The 20,232-nt window shown below is 39.2% G+C and overlaps 1 protein-coding gene across 1 annotated transcript in view; it reads right to left on the reverse strand.

Moving 5' to 3' along the window:
• MAP2K1 (mitogen-activated protein kinase kinase 1) overlaps positions 1-20,232 on the reverse strand; it is a 40,303-nt gene that overhangs the window by 2,296 nt on the left and 17,775 nt on the right. The window contains exons 3-9 of the mRNA XM_075713703.1: positions 18,479-18,625; positions 15,232-15,309; positions 14,646-14,697; positions 6,145-6,269; positions 2,974-3,181; positions 2,413-2,477; positions 640-701 (exon numbers count right to left, since the gene is read on the reverse strand). Coding sequence (XP_075569818.1) covers positions 640-701; positions 2,413-2,477; positions 2,974-3,181; positions 6,145-6,269; positions 14,646-14,697; positions 15,232-15,309; positions 18,479-18,625 — 737 coding nt within the window. The remainder of the gene's footprint in view (positions 1-639; positions 702-2,412; positions 2,478-2,973; positions 3,182-6,144; positions 6,270-14,645; positions 14,698-15,231; positions 15,310-18,478; positions 18,626-20,232) is intronic.

Raw genomic sequence — 20,232 nt, forward strand, 5'->3', positions numbered from 1 at the left:
TAAATAAATATATGTAGCTCTTAATAAGTAAATGTAGCTTTTAATAAACAAACTAGCTTTTCAAACTGTAATGAACTGCCTCCCTTAGCACTGAATATACTGGCTCAGCGGAGGTATCACTGAAGTGCAACTGGAGAAGTAAATAGATGGAAGAATGACTGGTGTGATAAAGTTGTTAGTTCAGTGAAGCACTCGGAAAGAAAAAAGCATCTGGAGCCTGCAAGACTTCTGCATCACACAGAACAGTCACTGCAGAATGCTGTGAAGGTTACCCTTGAAAGTGAGGATCCTCCTTTAGAAGTGTGTTGTCTGATCAGAGCCCGTAAGTACTATGGTGTCTTCAGTGCTGAGAAAGCGCTACTCTAAGTTGCACACAGAAGCAGAGGTCCTGTCTTAAGAGGGGAACATCTCTCCGCTTTGGGGTTCTCTTTGGATGCGTATGCTGTCAGGCTGGTGCCTGTAAAATGAGCTTTAGGCACATTAACGGTTGGAGAAAGAGGGTTACGCTAATTGAAATTACTCCACATTTGCTGTGACCTACAAATAGGGTCTCTAATTGCCAAGTTATCGATGCAGTAAGACAGCAGGGCTGATCCCAAACGCGTCCCTTCGCAACTTAGCTGCAGAGAAAATACTCACCATTTGTTAACAAAATCTTGAAATTCAGAGCCAAACACACCATTGGGTAGTTTTGGAGGTGGCTAAAAAAAATAAAAAACAACAACAAAAAAAATCAGCAGTCATTCTGCATATCTAGTACATGGCAATGCACAACCTACCCAGAGATCTGCCAACTGTATGTCCTCTATCCGGGCAAAGCGGTAAGGCGCTCGCGCTACCCAGGCCTGCCTTCAAAGCTGAGCTCCGACACAAGCGCCAGGCAGACTTCAGCTTCCAGGCATACGAATGAAGGACATGCCGTCATATGGTTTGTAAAAGCAAAGGTGCTGAGTTTATTACTGACTAGTTTTGGTTATTACTCTCACAGCTGCTGGATTTTAGGTGGTGTTTCAGTAATAAATCAGGCCAGAGAGTTTCTATGGGGTGGGGTGTTTTTTGTTGTGCTTTTTTTTCCCCTCTATACACACCTGAACAGGGTTAACACAACCTTGAGCTGTCATTAAAGAAGGCTCAGAGCAGCTGGCAGTAATTAGCACTGTGTTATTCTCCTCACTACTAATCTCCAGTTTGGGGAAGGGAAGATGCCCTGCACATCATTAGTTCCATAATCCTTTTGATCAAAATATTCTGTCCCAGGGAATGAGTTTTGTTCGGGTTCTGAATTAAAAAGGATTCTCATAAAGAAACAAGTAGTACTACATAAACCTGCGCAGTACTGTCTTGTTCTCCATGACATTTGCTACAGGGTCAGAGTTAAGTTTTCATTCTTACACCATGGGTCCCACAAGCACTTACACCTGGGTTACTTGTATGCACAAAGCTGAGATGTGGCCTGCTCTCAGTTACTCACTGGTGTACAGACTTTGTTGGATGCAGCAGCTCATGCTGAAGATTTCTGCCACCTCTGCTGCAGCACAAGCAGATCATCTTGCCAAATTCTCAACTACTGCAGCTTTTCAGCTTAAATTGACCCCTTCGGGGATGCTACAAGAGCAGGACCATCGTATCTTAAGTAATCCAATGCTAACTCTACTCCAAGAGGTAGTGCTGGCATATTAAAGTGTTACATAATATGCAAAATAGGTTTGTAACGCGAGAGCAGAATCGCGCGCACAGACGAGGAACAGCAGCGGTTTATGCGTGCATGTACAGCAGCACAAGCAATGCTAGTCTTTGCAGGGACCTAGGCACCACCTGGGCTTTTTAAATAGGTGGGTGGGACACCTGTTTGTGTAATTCATTCACCTGGAACAATTAAGTTATGCAGCTGTTACAAATGACAGCTAACATGAACATGCCTTTTTTGTTTGTTTGTTTGGGAGGACACAAGCAGTGGAGTCATGTGAGTTTCAGCAGCACTTGTGAAAATACTGGCTATCAATTCTAAAATACCAATCTCTAGTAACTAGCCTTGTAGCTTAGTTATTTGAAAGACACAGTATTATAAATGAGGTTGTTCTTAAGACTAAAACGAATTAAATAAAAACCGCCCAGTTTTGTATATGCTTGATCGTGCTGTTTGCTATTAACTGTCCTAACAGGTTGCATGATCCAGGCTAGAAAACCCATAAACCTACTTAAATGATACAGAGAATTCAACTAAAATTTTCCTGGGAATAAATTTAAAAAATCAAGCCAACACACATAACAAGGATGTATGCATGTCTCATATTGCAGCGATAAAAGATCAGAAGACCTGGCTTATCCTAACACTAACCCCACACCCCCTCAAATTCTGGAATGCTTTAAAAATTTACAATTGTATTAGTACAGGTGCAAATAGTTGATTACCTCATTGACAATGTAATCAAGAAGTTCAAAGATTGCCATTGGGGGTCTGCTGTCTGGTCCATAGGCTAAGAAGAAATTGTAAAAGTGGAAAAATACAGTGTTACTCTCCTCCCGTGGCAGAGGTGTTTTAAGAAGCTAACAGGCACCCCCTCTATTTTCACGTGGCATCCAGTAGATTTATAGGAAAGAAGTGAAACAGCAACAGGGTCATACTTTTAGGCAAGGAGACATTGTTTTCAGGTCTGATCCAAACCATTAACTTCACTGGGAATCGTCCTACCTGCTCTGATCAGCATTGCATCTTAGAGAGATGAACCCCATCAACAGAATGGGATCGTAACGGTGCTCATGAACAGCTCAGTTATCAACAAAAGGATCCCTGGTCCTTGATTCTCAAACTCAGATACCTCCTCATAGTAAGACTGAGCCAGGTGCCCAACACAATCCTGATTTTTTGAAAATTTAAAGCCACACTATGCAGACCAGTATCAGGTAAGGAAGACCTTTAAGCTGACAGCAAAAGGTATTAGGAAAGAACTGAAGAGATTGTTGTTAACTTACAGCTCACTGGTCGACCAGGCGTTCTTTGCCTGGGCGAGGTCTCGGTGACTGGGGAATCTCCCTCTACTGGGCAGCCAAACATTAATTCAAGCTCCTTCGAGTCAGGAGGAGGAATTGGGTATCTGCCAATAGCCATTTCTACCAGTGACAGCCCCATGCTCCATATGTCCGACTGCACCGAGTAATGAGTTCCCTGTAGTCTTTCCGGCTACAAAAAAAAAAAAAGGGGGGGGGAGGGTGAGGGGGGAAGAGGAGACAGTATTGTAACAAGAAGGAAAAAAAAAAAAAAACCCTGCTTTCTGCAATAACCTGGATAAAATGAGGTTTTGAGGATATTTATTTGAGGATAAAATGAGTTGAAACCCCAACTTATTCGTATGATACATTCCAATGAGTGACTTACTGATCTTTTTCTTTAAATCTCTCATCTGGAGTTCCAGAAGTTCCAAAAACATTGTATACCACCACTGCAAATAACTTTCAGACTCTTTAAAAGTGATGCTGTTATGTTGCTGGTTTACAACTTTAACATGGCATCTAAATGTTGCAACTATTAATAATGATGGGATAATTAGAGAACAAGAAAGCATAACTAGCATGGGCAACTAAAGATTCACCTCGTTTCCCTGAGCAGCTGTTCCTGGTTTTCTGCTTTGGGAAGGAGAGGGAAGGTGACTTTATTGATTCTATATAGGTCCAAAAGTGACTTGGTGCTCTAGGAACAATCTTGTGGTTTGTGACACTTCTCAGCTGACACCATTCTGATAGCTCCCTACAGCAGAAATGCATTTATGCAAGGACTGTTATATACATGCACACTGTAGTTTTAGATCTATATTCAAGTAATGTCTAAATAAGCTGTTGAGCTCTATAATCCATCGAAATGATAATAAAACCTAACACACAAATTGAATTATTATGCAGGGCACAGACCTTTCCTGGAGGTATAATGATTGAAAAATATATACAAGATAGGAAGACAGACATGTGTTCTGCCAGCTTAACCACTTGCACATTATGGCCTGATTATGCAAAGTGAATTTTTTCCTCAGGAAAAACCAAACTAGAAAGGGACAAACACAAGTTCTGACTAGATTATATACACATGTTAATGTAAGTATTACAAAAATGTATGCAGGTAAGACAGACTCAGCTAAAAATATATTTTGTACTGTTCTTAGGAGACTTGAACACTGGAAAGATATTTAGGTATGGGATTCTTTTGGTCAGCTGAATGATGATTAAATCTGGATATCCCAATCAGATTGCTCCAAAGATCCTCAGTTCTGATCAGCGTACCCATCTTCTGTTTCTGCCTAAAGAACTAAAACATAAGATTAGTCCTTAACTCACTCTTTTTGCTTAGTTTTTGCACTTGCTTTATCAGTGCTACGTTAAATGCTGAAGATGGTTTCTGCTATTTTTAATACATCAATCTACACCATCCTTGGATCCATTTTTACTAAGACTTACTGAAGAAAACGGTCACTTTGCTTTTCTGTTCTCTTTTTAAAAATCAAGTTCATATTTTACAAAAACGGTGCAGATGCTTCCCTGACTATATGCATATTATGGAAAAACGTCTATAATTTAAAACTTAGGCGCACAGAATATAAGAATGCAGTATTACTGTAAAGTCTCTTCCCTCTGCCGTAATGGGTGATAGTTTTGTTAAATTAGTTTTGTAACATTTACTGAGATTGTATTTGAGTTTTCTCCAGTGTCCCACCTCAGCTAGTTCCAAAGCCAACCCGTTAAACAACACAATTGCTGGACAATGGAAAAGGTGCCCAAAACCAAAGATATGCAGTAGATTTTCATAAAATGTAAGTGTAAAGGAAGAAGTGAGTGGATGAGAAAAAGCAGGAAACACAGACGGTAGCAGTTACACAAAAATAATTAGAATCTAGAAAATATGTTCAAGTTAAGCGTTGTTGATTGTACACACCTTCATGGGGTAGAACAGGATGTTGTTTGGCATGTAACAATTCTCTAGCTGTTACTTGAAAAAGTATGCTATGGAAGATACTGCAAGAAAAGGTACTTAAGGTACTCCAGATACTATCAAAAAGAATAAATAAAATCACCATCATGACTTGGTCTGTGACATATGGTGACAGAGAGCAAAGCTAAATCATCTCAGTCTGGCAGAAACAATAAATTGAAGGAAACTGAAGGTAGACAGCACTTTGCTCTCATTTATTCTACCAGAAGAAAAAGGGAAAGCCAGTAGTATGTCAAGGGCCCAGAAGAGATGGAGCTGTGAATTTTTTTTTTTTTGCTAATTAGCAACAGTCCCTAGATGTATGTGGGAACATAAGCCAGTTTTATTTCAAGTATGTTACCAATATTAAATGACAAAAAAAAAAAAAAAAAAAAGAAAATACCGTCTTTGATGTTGAAATGCAGGTCCCATGCTAAGCAGAAGCAGCATTATTATGCTTTTTTCTTTTAAGTTCAAGCCCACACAGTTTCAATCCTACAGCAGAATCTCTGAACACCGATTGTATGAGTTAATTGGTTGTGCGCTGAACAAGGCGAGTACATTAGAACAGAGATCTGTTATTTCCATTAACTGTGACCTTCACATAATGCAAAGAGTTCCTCTGAAAAGCAAGCTTCAAGGTATTCCTCATATAGAGGAGTAAAGAACACCCTGTAAATAGTCTCAGATTAGCTGCCGCGGCCTTGTCCGCACTAGCCACTCCTATGCTTTCTCTTGTTGCTGCAGCCGTGTCGCGTTCCCGGGAGCAGTCACAACAGGATCGCTAGCAAGGCAGCAGTTTGCCTACATAAGTCACTGCAGCAAAACGCTGGAGTGGAAAGAGAACCACACTTAATAAGGAAAGCAAATTATAAACACTGGCCTTTTTTGGAGGTATATGTATACAAAACCCAAATGCATTAACCTATTGCATTCTGCAATGTAGACGCAATTGCATCTCTTTCGTAGCGTTATAAAATATTCCAAGTTGCTTGGCTTTTCTTGCAACGGTTCTTTCCCCACCATGCACAGTCTGATACGATACTGGAATATTCCTGGAATGCAGGAAGCGCTGAACTACGAACAGCAGTAGTAATGGCAATAGTTGGTTTCTTGTTTGATTACTGGCATTGTGATAACTCTACCATAACGTACAGTAAACTCAAAGCTATAAAATCTGTACTTACAGACATGTAGGAGCGTGTGCCAACAAACGAGTTTGCCATAGAATCTATCAGTTGTCCACTGACACCAAAATCACAAAGCTTGATTTCACCTCTAGAGTTTACCAAAATGTTAGATGGTTTAACATCTGGAAAAAAATGAATGGATGATTTATATTTATAATAGATAAAATGGGAAATTTGACAACGAAAATAACATGAAAGGTGAGAATTACCATGCATCTCCCTCTGCTTCCCTTCTAACTATGACACAATTCTATCCCTTCTCTGGGAACACTCAAGAGAAGAGATTTGGTTCCCTACCCCGGCCCATTTCACAGGGTATTTAAATGCAGATAAACAAAAAGAAATTTTTTAACTTACAAGTGCAAAAAGACTGTTAATTTTTTATTTCACCCTGTTTCTTGGCTTCCAAATATTAAGTTTGGGCATCTACATCCTCCTTGCAATGACTAACATTTGAGATAAATTTGAAAGCATATATCAGCATAACTCCTCTTTAATGATGTTCTTTTGCCTAGAAATAATCAATAAAGAGGCCCTACATATTTATTTTACAAAGGTCAATGAACTACGGCAGTCACACCATCATCTGTAACTTAGCCTTCACATGTACATAAGCATAAATCCTCCTATAGCAAAACGGTTCTTGGAATGTTCTTGCTGTTCCGGGTTTTGTTTGGGGGCTTTTTTGAGGGGGTGGATGGTCTTGTTTTTCTTTGGTTGTTGTTGTTTGGGGTTTTTTTGCTTTGTTTTTTAAAAAAAGCTGTGAAAAAATAATTATCCTATTATTGAAATGCTGCATTTAAAATACTTTGCGATTGTTTACCTGTGATAGAATCCCCTCATGATTTTGAATTCATCACTTCTTCTAAATGGAAATTTAATAAGGGTCACTGGTAGCTAAGCAACTAGTAACAGCTATTTGTGAATGCGAAGTACAGAGAACTATTGTTTAGTATTTCTTTTATAGCTGTAAGAAGGTTTTTTTATTGTGTCTTGCTGCTTAGCTGGTCATTACCAATGCATTATTGAGATAAGTAACCAACAGCTCACATTTGCAAAGTAATGCTACAGAAAAAAAAAAAAAGTACTATAAATTGGTTTTGAAGAAAGCTATCAGCACAGCCTATGAGAATTTCACTTTAGACTCTTCTATTCAAGAGCAGATCCAGAAGTCTATCGTCTGTAGCGTATTTTCATTTGCTTTTCACTTTTAAACACAAATATATTCCAGGTAGCTTTCATTTCAGTGACTGAGGAACTGACCTTAGTTTGTGATGTCAACAGGAGGTCACTGGGAAGATGATACCAATGTGACTCCTCATCACTGGAAAAAAGATCTCCATGCAGAAAGTTATGCCTCACTCAACAAGATCCATGGAGATTGGAAATGAAGACAAAACTGTCTTTTAGCTGTTTCTCCCCCCAGTTCCCTTCTAAAGAACAAAACAAAGCTTGAATAAAGTTATCTACTTTTGGAACTTGTAGCTAGATTTTCTGGTTCCTGACATCACCTTTCTAGGTAACAAACTGTCCAGGCACACCAGAAACAGTGTTTTGTGATGGTTTGTGTATACACAAGTTCTTCTAGGCTCAGCTACAGGCTGCAGAGCCTACAGCTTGTCCTCTCGGAGCGAGCATCAATTCACAGGAAATCCACACAGCGATCTAACACTAACTACTCCCTGGTCTCGACACAGAGGAAGTCCTGCCTGCGTACATCCTCCTTCTACCACAACGGAGATGATCCCAGCTGCTTTTGCCAGGTACAGTCTTCCTCCTTATGGAGGGGGAAGAATTATGGGCACACATTTTGTGCATGCTTTTAACTCCCCGTCACTAGGAAAGTAACTGGCTTACAACCATTGCCCTCCTCACCAGATTTTCCTCCTGTAAGCACGGCAGCAGTACCGGCCAGTTTGTGGAGCTGTTTACCAAGCAGGAAACAGAGTGTTACACACTGGTTAACTCGCAGCAGGGCTTCAGAAAAGAGATTTTAGAGGCCGCCTGGGCAGACAGCTGAACCTTCTGCAAGTTCTACCTCCTTTGTGCAAGTTTTGACTACTTGTAGAGACCTCACCACAAGCACACTTCACAATGAAAAGGAAGAATCCAGTCTAGGAGCTTGACCTATCAGTTTAAAATTCCAGCAGGGGGAAAAACCAAACCAAACCAAACCCCGAAGATGTTGGTGTAGTAAAGCAGGCTGCAGAGATTAGATACTCCCAGCTACACAGGAATCTGCACCTGAAGTTCTGCGTCAAAGCGAGATGGAAAAAACAATGTTTGCAAGATATGCCAGAAGCACTGCAGAGCCCGAGCAAGTTACAGATACGGCCTTCAGATTTGTACTGCTTATCTATGCACATCTACTAGTTCAGAACAAAGACATAAATCCTTGCTTATCTCTACAGCACATGAGTACTTCATGTTCGTAATTAAATGGCAAAAAAATAACATTAGCCTTCCACTGTCAGTGAACCAAACGACATTCTCTGTACAAGCATCTTACATGCTCTACAATCCACCTGTTCTTTTGAAGACTCAACTTTTACCTTCCTTGTTTCTCTAGCGGATAATCCCACTGTACCTTTCTGACAACAGCACAGCAAACCGTGACTCCTCACTGGAGTTTTATATAAAGCTTGCCTTTCCCTGAGCATTTTCCTTTTCCTCGCAAGAAGCCCAGTGTGATCAGAGTGTGATGTTTGGAAGGCTGCTGTCTTTCCAACCCTCTAAATGTAGCATGCTATGCTATTTTAACTTGAGTGTCTGAGCACTTAAGCAGTTTCTCTGGAAACCAGAGATTTGTATTGCCAAATGGAACAGAAATGCCAAGGCATCCTTCAAAATGTATGCTGTAACTTGCAAGAAACGGACGGATCTAAAAAGGAAGATCAAGTGTGCTATAGAAGTGAACTATTTAAGTTTTAAAGAAAATGAAAGGACATTTCCTGTATCATCCAGGACAACCCAGAAACAGAGCTGTACAATTCTAGAGATGTCCGTAGCCAGTCCAGAGGGATGGATACATGACACTGAAAAGGGAGCCAGTCAATAAAAAGAAGTCTCCAGGATTCACGGGATGTCTTGTAATCTCTGTATGCCTCCTCTGCCTGAGCCCTGCTCTCCCCCACAGGCACAAACCTAGTTCATTCTGAAAGAAAGGTGGCCCTGGACATTGTGATAACACTGTCAAGGCAAGAATTTATTTTGTACAGAAGTTACTGAGTAGCCAGACACTTGAGAACCTATTTGTCTAGCAGCACATTATTGGTACCTTCCAATCAACTTCCATTTCCCAAGGCAGGATCTCATGAGAATGCTCTCGGAACTCACACGCTAGAACACACCATTGAGAGCATCCCTGCTGTGTGGTACCTCCTACCCTGGAGCTCAGAAATCTTACAAAGCACTTTCTAGGCAAGAGGAGACTTTCCAGAGAGAATTACACTCCAGACTGTGCTCAAAGCCAGCTAAAACTGCGTTCTGATTAACTTACAGGATTTTTATTCATCCAGAGACAAAACACTGCAAAAAAGTTTGTATGTATTAATAACCTGCAGCAATATACTTTGTAATTAGTTACAGGACATTTCTTTCCTTGTCATTCAGCACCTTCTGGTATTAACCACAAAGGTAAACAGGACCATAGAAGTAGCATTTTATAGAAACTCCCCCGTTACAAGTTTCTTTATTTAACAGAATAGGAGATATTATGAAAATATCTACCATAGCCACGCTCCTTGCCCCTTCTTTTTCTGTGCCTGCTTTATATCCCACCAGTTTGTCTTTCAGAAGTTTTGCAATTTCTATCATGTCTTTTCAGAGAGGACCAAAACAAAGCATGGCGGGCCAGATGAGCTAATGGTCTGTAAAGTGACGGTATTTTCCATTCTTTCCTCAGTAAGCCCTAATGACTTCTTTCTTGAGGTGTCTGTAATGAGAAGCGAACGCTTTTCCTCAGAGGTCACAGTTAGTCCAGGATACATCTGTGCGTGGAAGCGTTTAAGCCAAACCTCATGTTGAGCAGCTACCATATTCCATTTGGTGTCTTGCAGTCCTTTATGACTATCATTACTTCTTGCTCAATCCAAGCAAATGCATCACTGACAAGTTTTGCTGATTTATTTTTTATTCTTTTCTTTCAGATCAGCATTATTATTTGTTTAACAGCAGCCTCTTGCATTCAGAATGCTGCACGCTAGCTTCTGCTGATCATTATGGAAAAATTGTTACCATGCTGGGGAATCCTTACCCTGGAAGACACTCCTGTGAATTTTTGCCCTATGGTGATGTTGTAAGTCTTTATTTTACTGCCCCACAATACTGCCAAAATCTCAGTTGCGCTAACCATCCTCAACGGCCATCAACTACACCAAAATAGAGACCTTCACCACTCTCTACCCAAAGAGAATACTCTATCTCTTATCTTAAAAATAGTATTTTGATGAGGTTGCATAGCCCAAGAAAAACTTCTTCTTAAACTGCTCTGTATGCACTTAGATATCGAACAGTTCATTAGAATGCTAAAAGCTAGACAGATAAAGCACTACCTGAAGCTCCTGACAATTTGATTTAAACTGGTTTTTCTTCCCCAGATTTACATACAGTGCAACAAAAGCAGTGACATGAACACTTGATTTATAAAATCTACAGTAATGGGCAAGACTAGTCAAGAAACCAAAAAACAAGCTGGATGCCTACTAGTTTCAAAGGAGGGATCCCATACACAGATTCCTACCCCCCTCAGTCTTATTTTATAGCATTACATTGCATTAAAAAAATCGCCAACCAAAAATACTGAGAACGGTGTGTTTATTTGCTGGGTAGGCAATATGGCTATTTTGACGTGAAACAGCTCCTTTTTTAAATAAAAAGATATAAACTCACATTTTGCATCTGACTGTTAGAAGATGTTTTATAGCATCATACTTCTACTTTTCCTGGTAATCTCAATGGCCAGGTCAATATTACAAACTTGCTGATACTGCCGTGTCACACACAAGTAATAAAACATAGTAATGGGAGAAATTCCTCCCTGAAAATGGACTTACCACAAGCCTTGCTCTCTTTAGATTCAAGAACAAATGTTTTTGGCCTTATGTTGCTATGTACTCACGTTTAGTGAGGACAGCTATTCATTTTTAAGTCTCCCACTCTCACTACAACACAAAACCAAAAAACCTTACTAAACCAAGCCCACCAATTGCACTCATTTTTCCCCAGGGACAGGGTGAGCGATTACAAGCAGTACATGTCAGGTGTTGGTCACACTATGTCAGTGCAGTGCTTGATAATCACTGAGGGCAAACTATAGGGGCTAGAGAAAGTAAACCACAAAAATCTCCAATTATTATGGCTGTGTCACCAAAACAATGCTGACCCAGTTATACCAGGAGAAACATGCTTTTACTAGTACTATTTATTTCAGCTGGGATTCAAGAAAGAGGCAGTCTGGAAAAGCATAACTGCCAGAAAAAGCTTCACCTGCACTACAAGGGTTTTCCCAGTATAACATATTGCTGTTCTTATACTACAGTCTGGCTTCATTTTGGCTTCACTAGGCAGCATCCCTAACCCAGGGCCATACAACTCCAAGAGTTCTTAACACGTAAGAAATTTAAAAAGCCTGAGAAAGAATGTAAAATTATAACGCAAGAGGCTTTTTTTTTTTTTGTAATTACAAAAAGGCCAAGCATCTACTATGTCAAATAGCAGAGAAGTCAGTACATTTACAGTGGTATTCTTGCATTTTGAAGCCACGTTTAACATTCAGACATGCATTATCTAAGCATGTTCTGACAACACTAAACCCCACTGACACCACTTCAGTCTACATACTTTTCATGTGTTACATTTTTTTCCCCACTTGGCAGTCCCTCCTTAATCATGGAGTACCACACAACAGTACAGCCAGCATACAGCTGAGCATCACAACCTCCAGAAGAGAACTTCACGCTGCAGGACAGCATCTTGCTCATAAATCTGACACGCAGGAAGCTGAAGCAGGGCCCCCTCGACTAAGATGCTAAGCTGCAACAGCTCAGTCTAGTGTGCCAGCTTGTACACGAGGTCCAGCTTACATACAGAGGTCTGCAAATAATGCAGAGAGGGCAACCTGTAAAACAGACAGGCTGGTGGACAGTATCAAAGATAGGAGCCAGCAAGTTTGGCTCCATATGTCAAGAGATGAGCAAGTTTAGCTCCATAAGTCAAGAGATGGAAACACTGTTCTCACTGGTTTTCCTTTTAGCTACTAGCACTAGCTATGACCAACTTCCAGAATGCCATTTTAGCTCCTACTTTATCAGATGTCACACATTTCAATGAGACTTTCTGCAAAAAGTGTACAAGGTCATGTATTCCTGATGTCAGAGCACACAGCCTGAAAACTGAGCTGAAAAAATAAAAATCACAATTTGTACATGGAGTTTTAAACTGCAGGGCACATTCAATCCACTAACATTGGAAGAGGAACATTTGTTCATCCATGCACTTAAAGCATAATCTCTGATGGAGCCAATCCTGTGAGGTTAAACTGCACTTAAACAACATGCAAAGGGCTTTATTTTGGATTTATCAGATTTACAGATTGTAAAACTGGAAAAAAAAAAAATTGCTGTCTCAGCACCCAGCTGAGCAAGAACAACCTAAAAAAACCTCCAAGCAAACAACATGGTAACAAACCACTGCTGTGGCTGAATATATGTGGCTGAATAACTACAAGATAACAACAGTCACTCTTCCAGCATGCCCTAAAATAAAATGATCTCTTTCCCAGGAGTCTCCCTTATGTTCTGAACAGAGACAAGTGACTTTGCAGCTACCATCACAAGTCTTTACAGAGCCTACCTCCAGCCTCCTTTCTCCAGAAGGGAGCTATATTTGATTGTTTTTTTTAAAAAAAAAAACCACCCCACAGAAATGTGTAATAAACACTGTCTACTTCATGTGTAAGGTGATCCTACAACAGATTGTATAAACTAGGATTGCTAATTACTTTTTGGTCCAACCAACAAATGTAAACTCAGACACATATCAGCATCTGATGAAGATATTTTTATAATCTGAAGACTGATCTCATACGGTACACAACTCACCGAACAGTTGGCATGGTTTACACATATTGCATGATCACTGCAGTGAATAGTGCCATTCAAACAAAACCACAAAATGCTCCATCTCCAGTCTTCAATTTACACTCACGTCAGGACTAATGGAATTTATTACTTCACCATATCAAGTGTCACTTTTGTTTAATGGAACATGCAACAGATTAATGAAAGACCTGGATTTTAAAAAGGCCAACTATAAGCTGAAAATATGGCAGGGCATTTATTTTACAATAAAGTAACTAAAGACCCCAGAGGTGTAGAAGCGACGCTCATTTTACATAGCTTCACCATGTTTTTTAAATCGTTTCAGTATAAAAAAAGATGCAATTCTGCATGATAGAGGTCTATAAATAGCATGTGAATGTAAGACATGCTGGTAGAAATAGTGACTTTCTCTTAAAAGTTTTAATGGCAATGAAATGGGTGTTGAACTGTCAAATTAATTTTAGGTCAGAGATTTTAATTGCAAATATCTCCAAAGATTTTAGTGTCACACTTAATAGATCTGTTACTATCAAATGACTAGTAGTTGCAATGAAGAAATAAATGCAGTGGGGCAATGCTTTCTAATATAGTTTTCTTCACAAAGGGTTATGCCATTAAAAAACCCATTCACAGGTATCTTAACTGTCTTCTGCTTCTCTTTCTCTCTCAGCTGAGTACAGGAATGGAAACTGCATGAAGAGCTTACCTCCATACACGTTGCTGACATTTCTAAGGAAGATGCTGCCCACAGCGATACTAGCCAGGCTGTACTTCACTGCAGCTGCACTAGGCGATAGTTAACTTGGCCCAAGTGCCACTGCTGCAGGTAGAAACGTTTGAGAGCTCCTTCAGTGCACAGCACTGCCCAAGAATGCAGCCTCTGCTTCTGTACCTGAGTTTACCTACAAGTTTATCCTGTACTTTTTTGTGTTGAAAAAGCGTTCTTCTCTTCCCAGAATGCAGGAAGACTTATTTGGTATTTAAGGGAAAGAGAGATTGAATCACTCTGGTCCTTCAACATATTCCTATCTTCACTGCAAAGGGAGTACTTCTGGTCTCAAGTTAGATTCCCAGCTCTAGCACATACTCTGGCAGCAGGAAGCTTCAAACACAGACAGAAATTCTGTGTGCACATAAAATACAAGCGTACTGCGTTTTAGCAGGGATTATAAACCCAGATAAACCACAGTAAGACAGCAGAAGTTGAAGATATAGGATAGTCATAGTAAGACATTTGGATTAAAAAAAAGTTTGCCTTATACTACCCAAGAAAAACCCTCTGAACCAAAGTCATACCAAACCATAAAGAACCAATCACAGAAAAAGCACGTATTTACATATTTTAACTTGAATAAAAGTTATAGTCAAGAAGAGTTACAATGCAAAATTTTATCTCACCTCTGTGCATTATTTTATGCTTTTCTCTCAGATACGTGAGTCCTTTTATTACCTGAAGACAAATGAAAGAAAACTTTTCAATTTATGAAACAGAAGAGATAATTGCACACTTTGTCTGTACAACAATTCCAGCCGAATGCAATATAACAGAAATCCTAAAATGTAATCACTGCAAATCAATATTTTGTTTTAATTTGTACCTCCAGCTCAGACTAGACAAATGGAGTCAGCCAAGCTCTTACTGGAAATTTTGCATACACAGCTTGTTGCACAACAGATATGAAAAGGTAACATTAACATTTTTTTAATGAAATGTTAATTCTGTTCTTATCCAGAAGCATCAGCTGATACAAAAGCAGAAAATCAAAGCAAACACAATAGAACGTGTTACTCATTCCAATGCCCTGAGCTACCAAAGGACATGTACAAAAACTGCTTTTTAAAAGAAAGCAGCACACTTAAAAATCTGGTAATACTTCTCTCTCCCATCCTTCGGTCCTGAAGTGGCGGCTTCTGGATCCAGCATTACCACACCGAGACACGAACACACCCACTTCCAGTCTTTGAGAGCAATGAACACACTTACCGCAATGCTAACTTTGCCCAGTATCTGCTCTGGAATTCTTCCAGCCTTTTTCAGTACTTGATCCAAGGAGCCGCCATCCTAATAATAAATGTTTGAATCGTCAAGTTTTAATCAAATTACTCTAAAACATTTTAAACAGGACTGTAGTCTGAAGCCTAAATTTGGTAAGAAAAAAAAATGCTGCTTTTCTTGTCTGATTTAACATTGTTATGGTGCATATCTGAAAAAAAAAAAAATCATTCCTCAGTAGGAATTAGTCAGTTTTATGCTTATTTTAAACAAACATTTGGCCAGTAACAACATCCACTCAAGTAAACACTTCACACAATGATCTTCCATATTACTATTTCCAGAGTTTGGTTCTTGTTAAGGAAGTACTGTCCACAAACAGCTGTTGACCAAACATTAGGAATTTTACAGATTCCTGTAACTTTCAGACGAATGCAATAACATCCATTTCTTTCTTGACACAGCCATCACATGATGCTCTCTCCCACTCCAAAGACAGAGTGAGGAGGACTGAAGAAGCATGGATGATTTTATGACCCTGATTACAGGGATGAAAATTCATCACACGGGAAAGGAGAGAGTTCCCTTCCTGAATACAATGCGTGCTCGTGCCACCCCATGATCATGACTGAACCCAGAGCCCTGTTCCCCCCATCGCCCACATGAGATCCTGCAGAGAAAGTTGGCCTCTCGGTTCTGCATAGCCAGGGTGACTCCGTCAACTTCCAAAGATGAAGGGTTGATTTGGCACAGCTCCCAAAGAGCCAAAATAGGAAAAAAACATTTTTAAAGTTTCGTGGTAAGTAAGAGTCTTGTTAATCTTATTAGGTTAAATAAATTGGATGCATGCGCACACACCCTCCCCAGCAAAGTCAAATACATTCCACTGCTGCTAAAGGAGAGAAGGAGAACTGTAAGAAGTGCTATTTATTTTTAGCAACCGACTCAACAATAGGCTTGTGCCTAAGTTCGGACTTCTCTAGAACAGAGAACACACAATCAAAGAAGAAATTAGAAAGTTATTTCTCAAATTAAAAAACAATATCCTGTTGTCCGGATCAGCATTTGATATCTTTTACTCAAGAGAAAAATCCAATTTGAGAAAGTAATTGCCTTCTGCCTTAACCTATCCTTTGGAAGTTTTCATGACCATTTACACATGCAAAAAGAAAAGCTAGAATGCAAAGTTTTGTTATTTGAGGACTAAAATCTAAAACTCTTATGAGAAGGAAAGTATATAAATACTTATTTGATCATGTATTTTTGTAAAAAACACACCCACATACACCACACGATTATAAATACACCAACAGAAAAAAAAAAGGTCTATATAAATCTCTTGTATAACCAGTCTGCATTTCTGGACAGCTGTCTCTGCTGAGACACCAGTATATTAACAGAGATTTCATACCAAAAAAACACTTCCCCCCCACCCCGCTTCCTGAGGACTAGCTCCAATCCTGGGAGGGGCTGAATACAATTCAATTGTGCAGCGTTGGCTGCAACCTTCACTGTCTTTCAGGAGCACACTCCAATCCTTTTGCCTGTTAAATACCTACTGCTAAGCAAAGTTATGCACTGATTTTGAATTTATGTACCTAAAAATACCAAACACGCAAATCTTCAAGTTCCATGCCTTTTCCACCTCCAACTTTTTGTTCATATTCATACTTACGTTTTGTAACTCACTGTTAAAAATAAGAATTTTGACTGGCAGTAATTGAGAGAAAGATATGTACAAAAAAGACAATGGAAATTCTCATCTAATCTTTTATCCAAAAGGAGACCAAAAACTTCCACCTAATCATCTGCATTAAGCCAACAGCTTAATGGCTTAATTAAGACTACAATTTAAATTATCCACCTTCTCTATTTCATATCTTATTGATCAATTGTTCTGTGTAAAATCTTGTATCCCGTCTGAATTAGACCAGGTTCAGCACTGAAACACCAGATTTCATACTGCCTTCTCTTAAATTAAAGAGATGTCTACTGTCAGATGTATCATTCCCTGCTTAGGAACTTGCAAACCCTGATCACTCCTATTAATTTTCTCATTGACAAATTATAGAGTTTCTTTAGGCTTTTTATTTCTACATGTAATTATATACCACCACCATCTCTCTTTTGGCACGCGTTAACATACACGCTCTTTTAGCGATTGCAGATGTGCACATCTGCGACATTTAATAACGTATTCTGAAGCAACGCCCAGACAGGCATTTTTAACATCTATTTTCCTATTTTTCATTATTGTTTTCAATTTTGAGAAACTAACTTCTTTATAATTTCCAATAGTCATTTGTACTTTGGGGTATGCACACCTTCTATTTGGCTAGCACATGCTTAAAAACTGGATCATGATCACTCGTTCCTAGGCAACCATTGATTTCTTCTAAAAATTTCCGTAGGAGAAGACCACAGAAGCATTAAAACAATCACATATACTTTCCAGAAAAAATAAGGTTTCTCTCCAAATAAACGTTTTTTTCAGGGAAAAAAATTAAAAGGTCTTCAGATTTACTGTATTTCATATTGTAAAAAACATCCTCTACTAAGCGAGTGAGGCAAAAAATTTGACTGACCTTTAATTACAGAAAAATTAACTTTTAGTGTTTGGCTCCATATGGTTAGAGAAAGGCAAACAGATGTCAAGAAGAATGTGTACTTTTCTATTAAAATGAAACACAGTTTAAAATATTTTTGGCATTAAAAATGTTGTATAAGATCCTTCTGGGCTTGTTCACTTCCTGTGCACTGTTCGTTATGTTTGCATTTTCTGTAAAATCTGAAAAAAGGAGGCAAAATATGGATTCATCTAAATAAGAATAAACTAGATTCTCATCATCAATAGCTACGAAGGACTACACAGCCGTAGCATCAGCGATCTGGTCCACTCTGCATAAAAAACAAACTAAACCTAAATCAGAACAACTGTCTAAGTTGCAGAATTGGGTAAATATTTTTTAAATAAAACAAAACAAAAAGGACCACAGATAAAGGAGAAGCAGTTGGGAGGCTACATTTGTACAGCTTAGACTTTTACAGAAGAGCAGATACCGGAGAAGAGGATAAAACAATCCCAGCCTCAGATTTGCAGAGTAAATCCGAAACACAGTATTTGATTGTTTATTCATGCAAAAAGGTCTACTTTGTTAACGTAAGTCCTGTTGACACTCAGGTTTTGATTAATGGTCTGTTAATAACTTCAGGCTAAGACAGATTTATATGTACTTACCATATGTTCCATGCAAATACTGATTTCTCCATCACTGTAAAAAGCTCCGTAAAAGCCCACTATGTATGGAGAGTTGCACTCGTGTAGAACTTGCAGCTCACGAATGATCTGGTTTCGAATAGCCGGCTTGATCTCTAGATGAATTAACTGTAAAATAATCCACTCTTATTATTTTCTTAGTGGCAAAGTGTCATTCAGAAGGAACAGGTTGTTCAGAGGTTTTCAACACCTAGCTGGATAAGGCTCTGAGCAGCCTGCTTTGATGTCGTAGCTGACTCTGCTTTGAGCAGGAGGTTGGACTACATGACCTCCTGAGGCCCCTTTCAACCAGAATTATTCTATGATTCAACTGTAAAATAACCCATCCTTACTTTCTTAGTGGCAAAGAGGAAAGAAAACACTACAGTACAGCATGAGAAAGTTGAAACATCAGCACCCATGAAAAGGTGGGATTTCCATCTCTTCTTTTCACAAAATACTTCTCGGAAACTTTTTGTTCCAGCACATTTGCTTCACTTACCTGTTTTTTATGGATAGTTCAGAAACTGAAGCTCTTTATGTTGAAGAGCAGCCATGAACAAATGTCTAAAGGAAATGTGTCAAAGACATACTGACTCAGAAGCAGCTGCTGAAAAATACCTGCACAGGTGTTTGTAAAGCATTAGTGGAAGGAATGAGCTGAACCTCAAGTTTAAAAACTCCCCAAACTGAATCTAAATCTAAAGGGGAGATTACATAAACTAGACGGTTTATCTCATGCAATACAAGAAGTGTATGTCTTTTGTGAAAGGGAACATTAAGGGACATTACGGAAATCAAACTTTAGTCAATATATGAAAGAACAATTGCAGTTCAGCCAACGTCTCGGTTGCATCAAATATTAATGAATTGGGGCAAAATTTCCTGTTAAACCCACAGTAGGTAAAAAAATTAAATTGATTTAGTTCAAGAAAGCCTCAGTGATTTGTATATTTCATAATTCCCACACCCCAGAAGCGGGCATTTTTCTTTGCTTCTCTCCAAGCTGTCAGTGTACCGAGCATGGTTTATTCTTAAAGTCAGTACATGCACATTTTCCTTTAGTTTTGCTGAAGATGACAGCATACTCTTCTTGAAAAAAGAAATACCTGAAATCTTTCAACTTCTCTATTTAAAAAACAGAATTTTTCAGTCTAGTGTAACAATGGGATCTGGGATTTGATCGCGACCTGCGTTTTACCCTTCTCAGAAGCTAGGTTATGTTTCCCATGAACCACAGTAGCCTGCCTGCCATCTCACCCACTGCAGTACAGCAGCATACGTCCTGACACGCTGCCTCGGAACAAGTGACACCTGTGCAAGAACTTCGCTCCTGGAAGGAAGAGGCATGAGGTACCCAAACAGAAATAATCAGGCAGTATCAGAGATGCATTTCCTTTACTGTATTTCGTTCCCAGGGATATTGAGAAAAAGGGAAAGCTCCTCACATAAACAAAATGAGAATTAAAACATCAAGCTATTTCCATTAAAAAAAAAAAAAAATCCCAGTTCCCTTACAAACTAGGTCACAACTGCTATTGGTTGTAAAGCATAAAGCTGAATCACTGAAAGAATACTCTCGCCAGAAGGACAAGTACCTTTTTTGCACAGAAGCCACCTGCACCCCATGATGAAACTGTAAACCAGGATGTCACTGCACTCCAGTGTATTCCCTCATTCTCAGTCTTTTGAGTTCTCATTTTTTCCAGTATCATCCAGAGGCCCTTTTCTGGTCT

The sequence above is a fragment of the Pelecanus crispus genome, chromosome 7 (genome assembly GCF_030463565.1).
Source record: "Pelecanus crispus isolate bPelCri1 chromosome 7, bPelCri1.pri, whole genome shotgun sequence".
NCBI classification, from domain to species: Eukaryota; Metazoa; Chordata; class Aves; order Pelecaniformes; family Pelecanidae; genus Pelecanus; species Pelecanus crispus.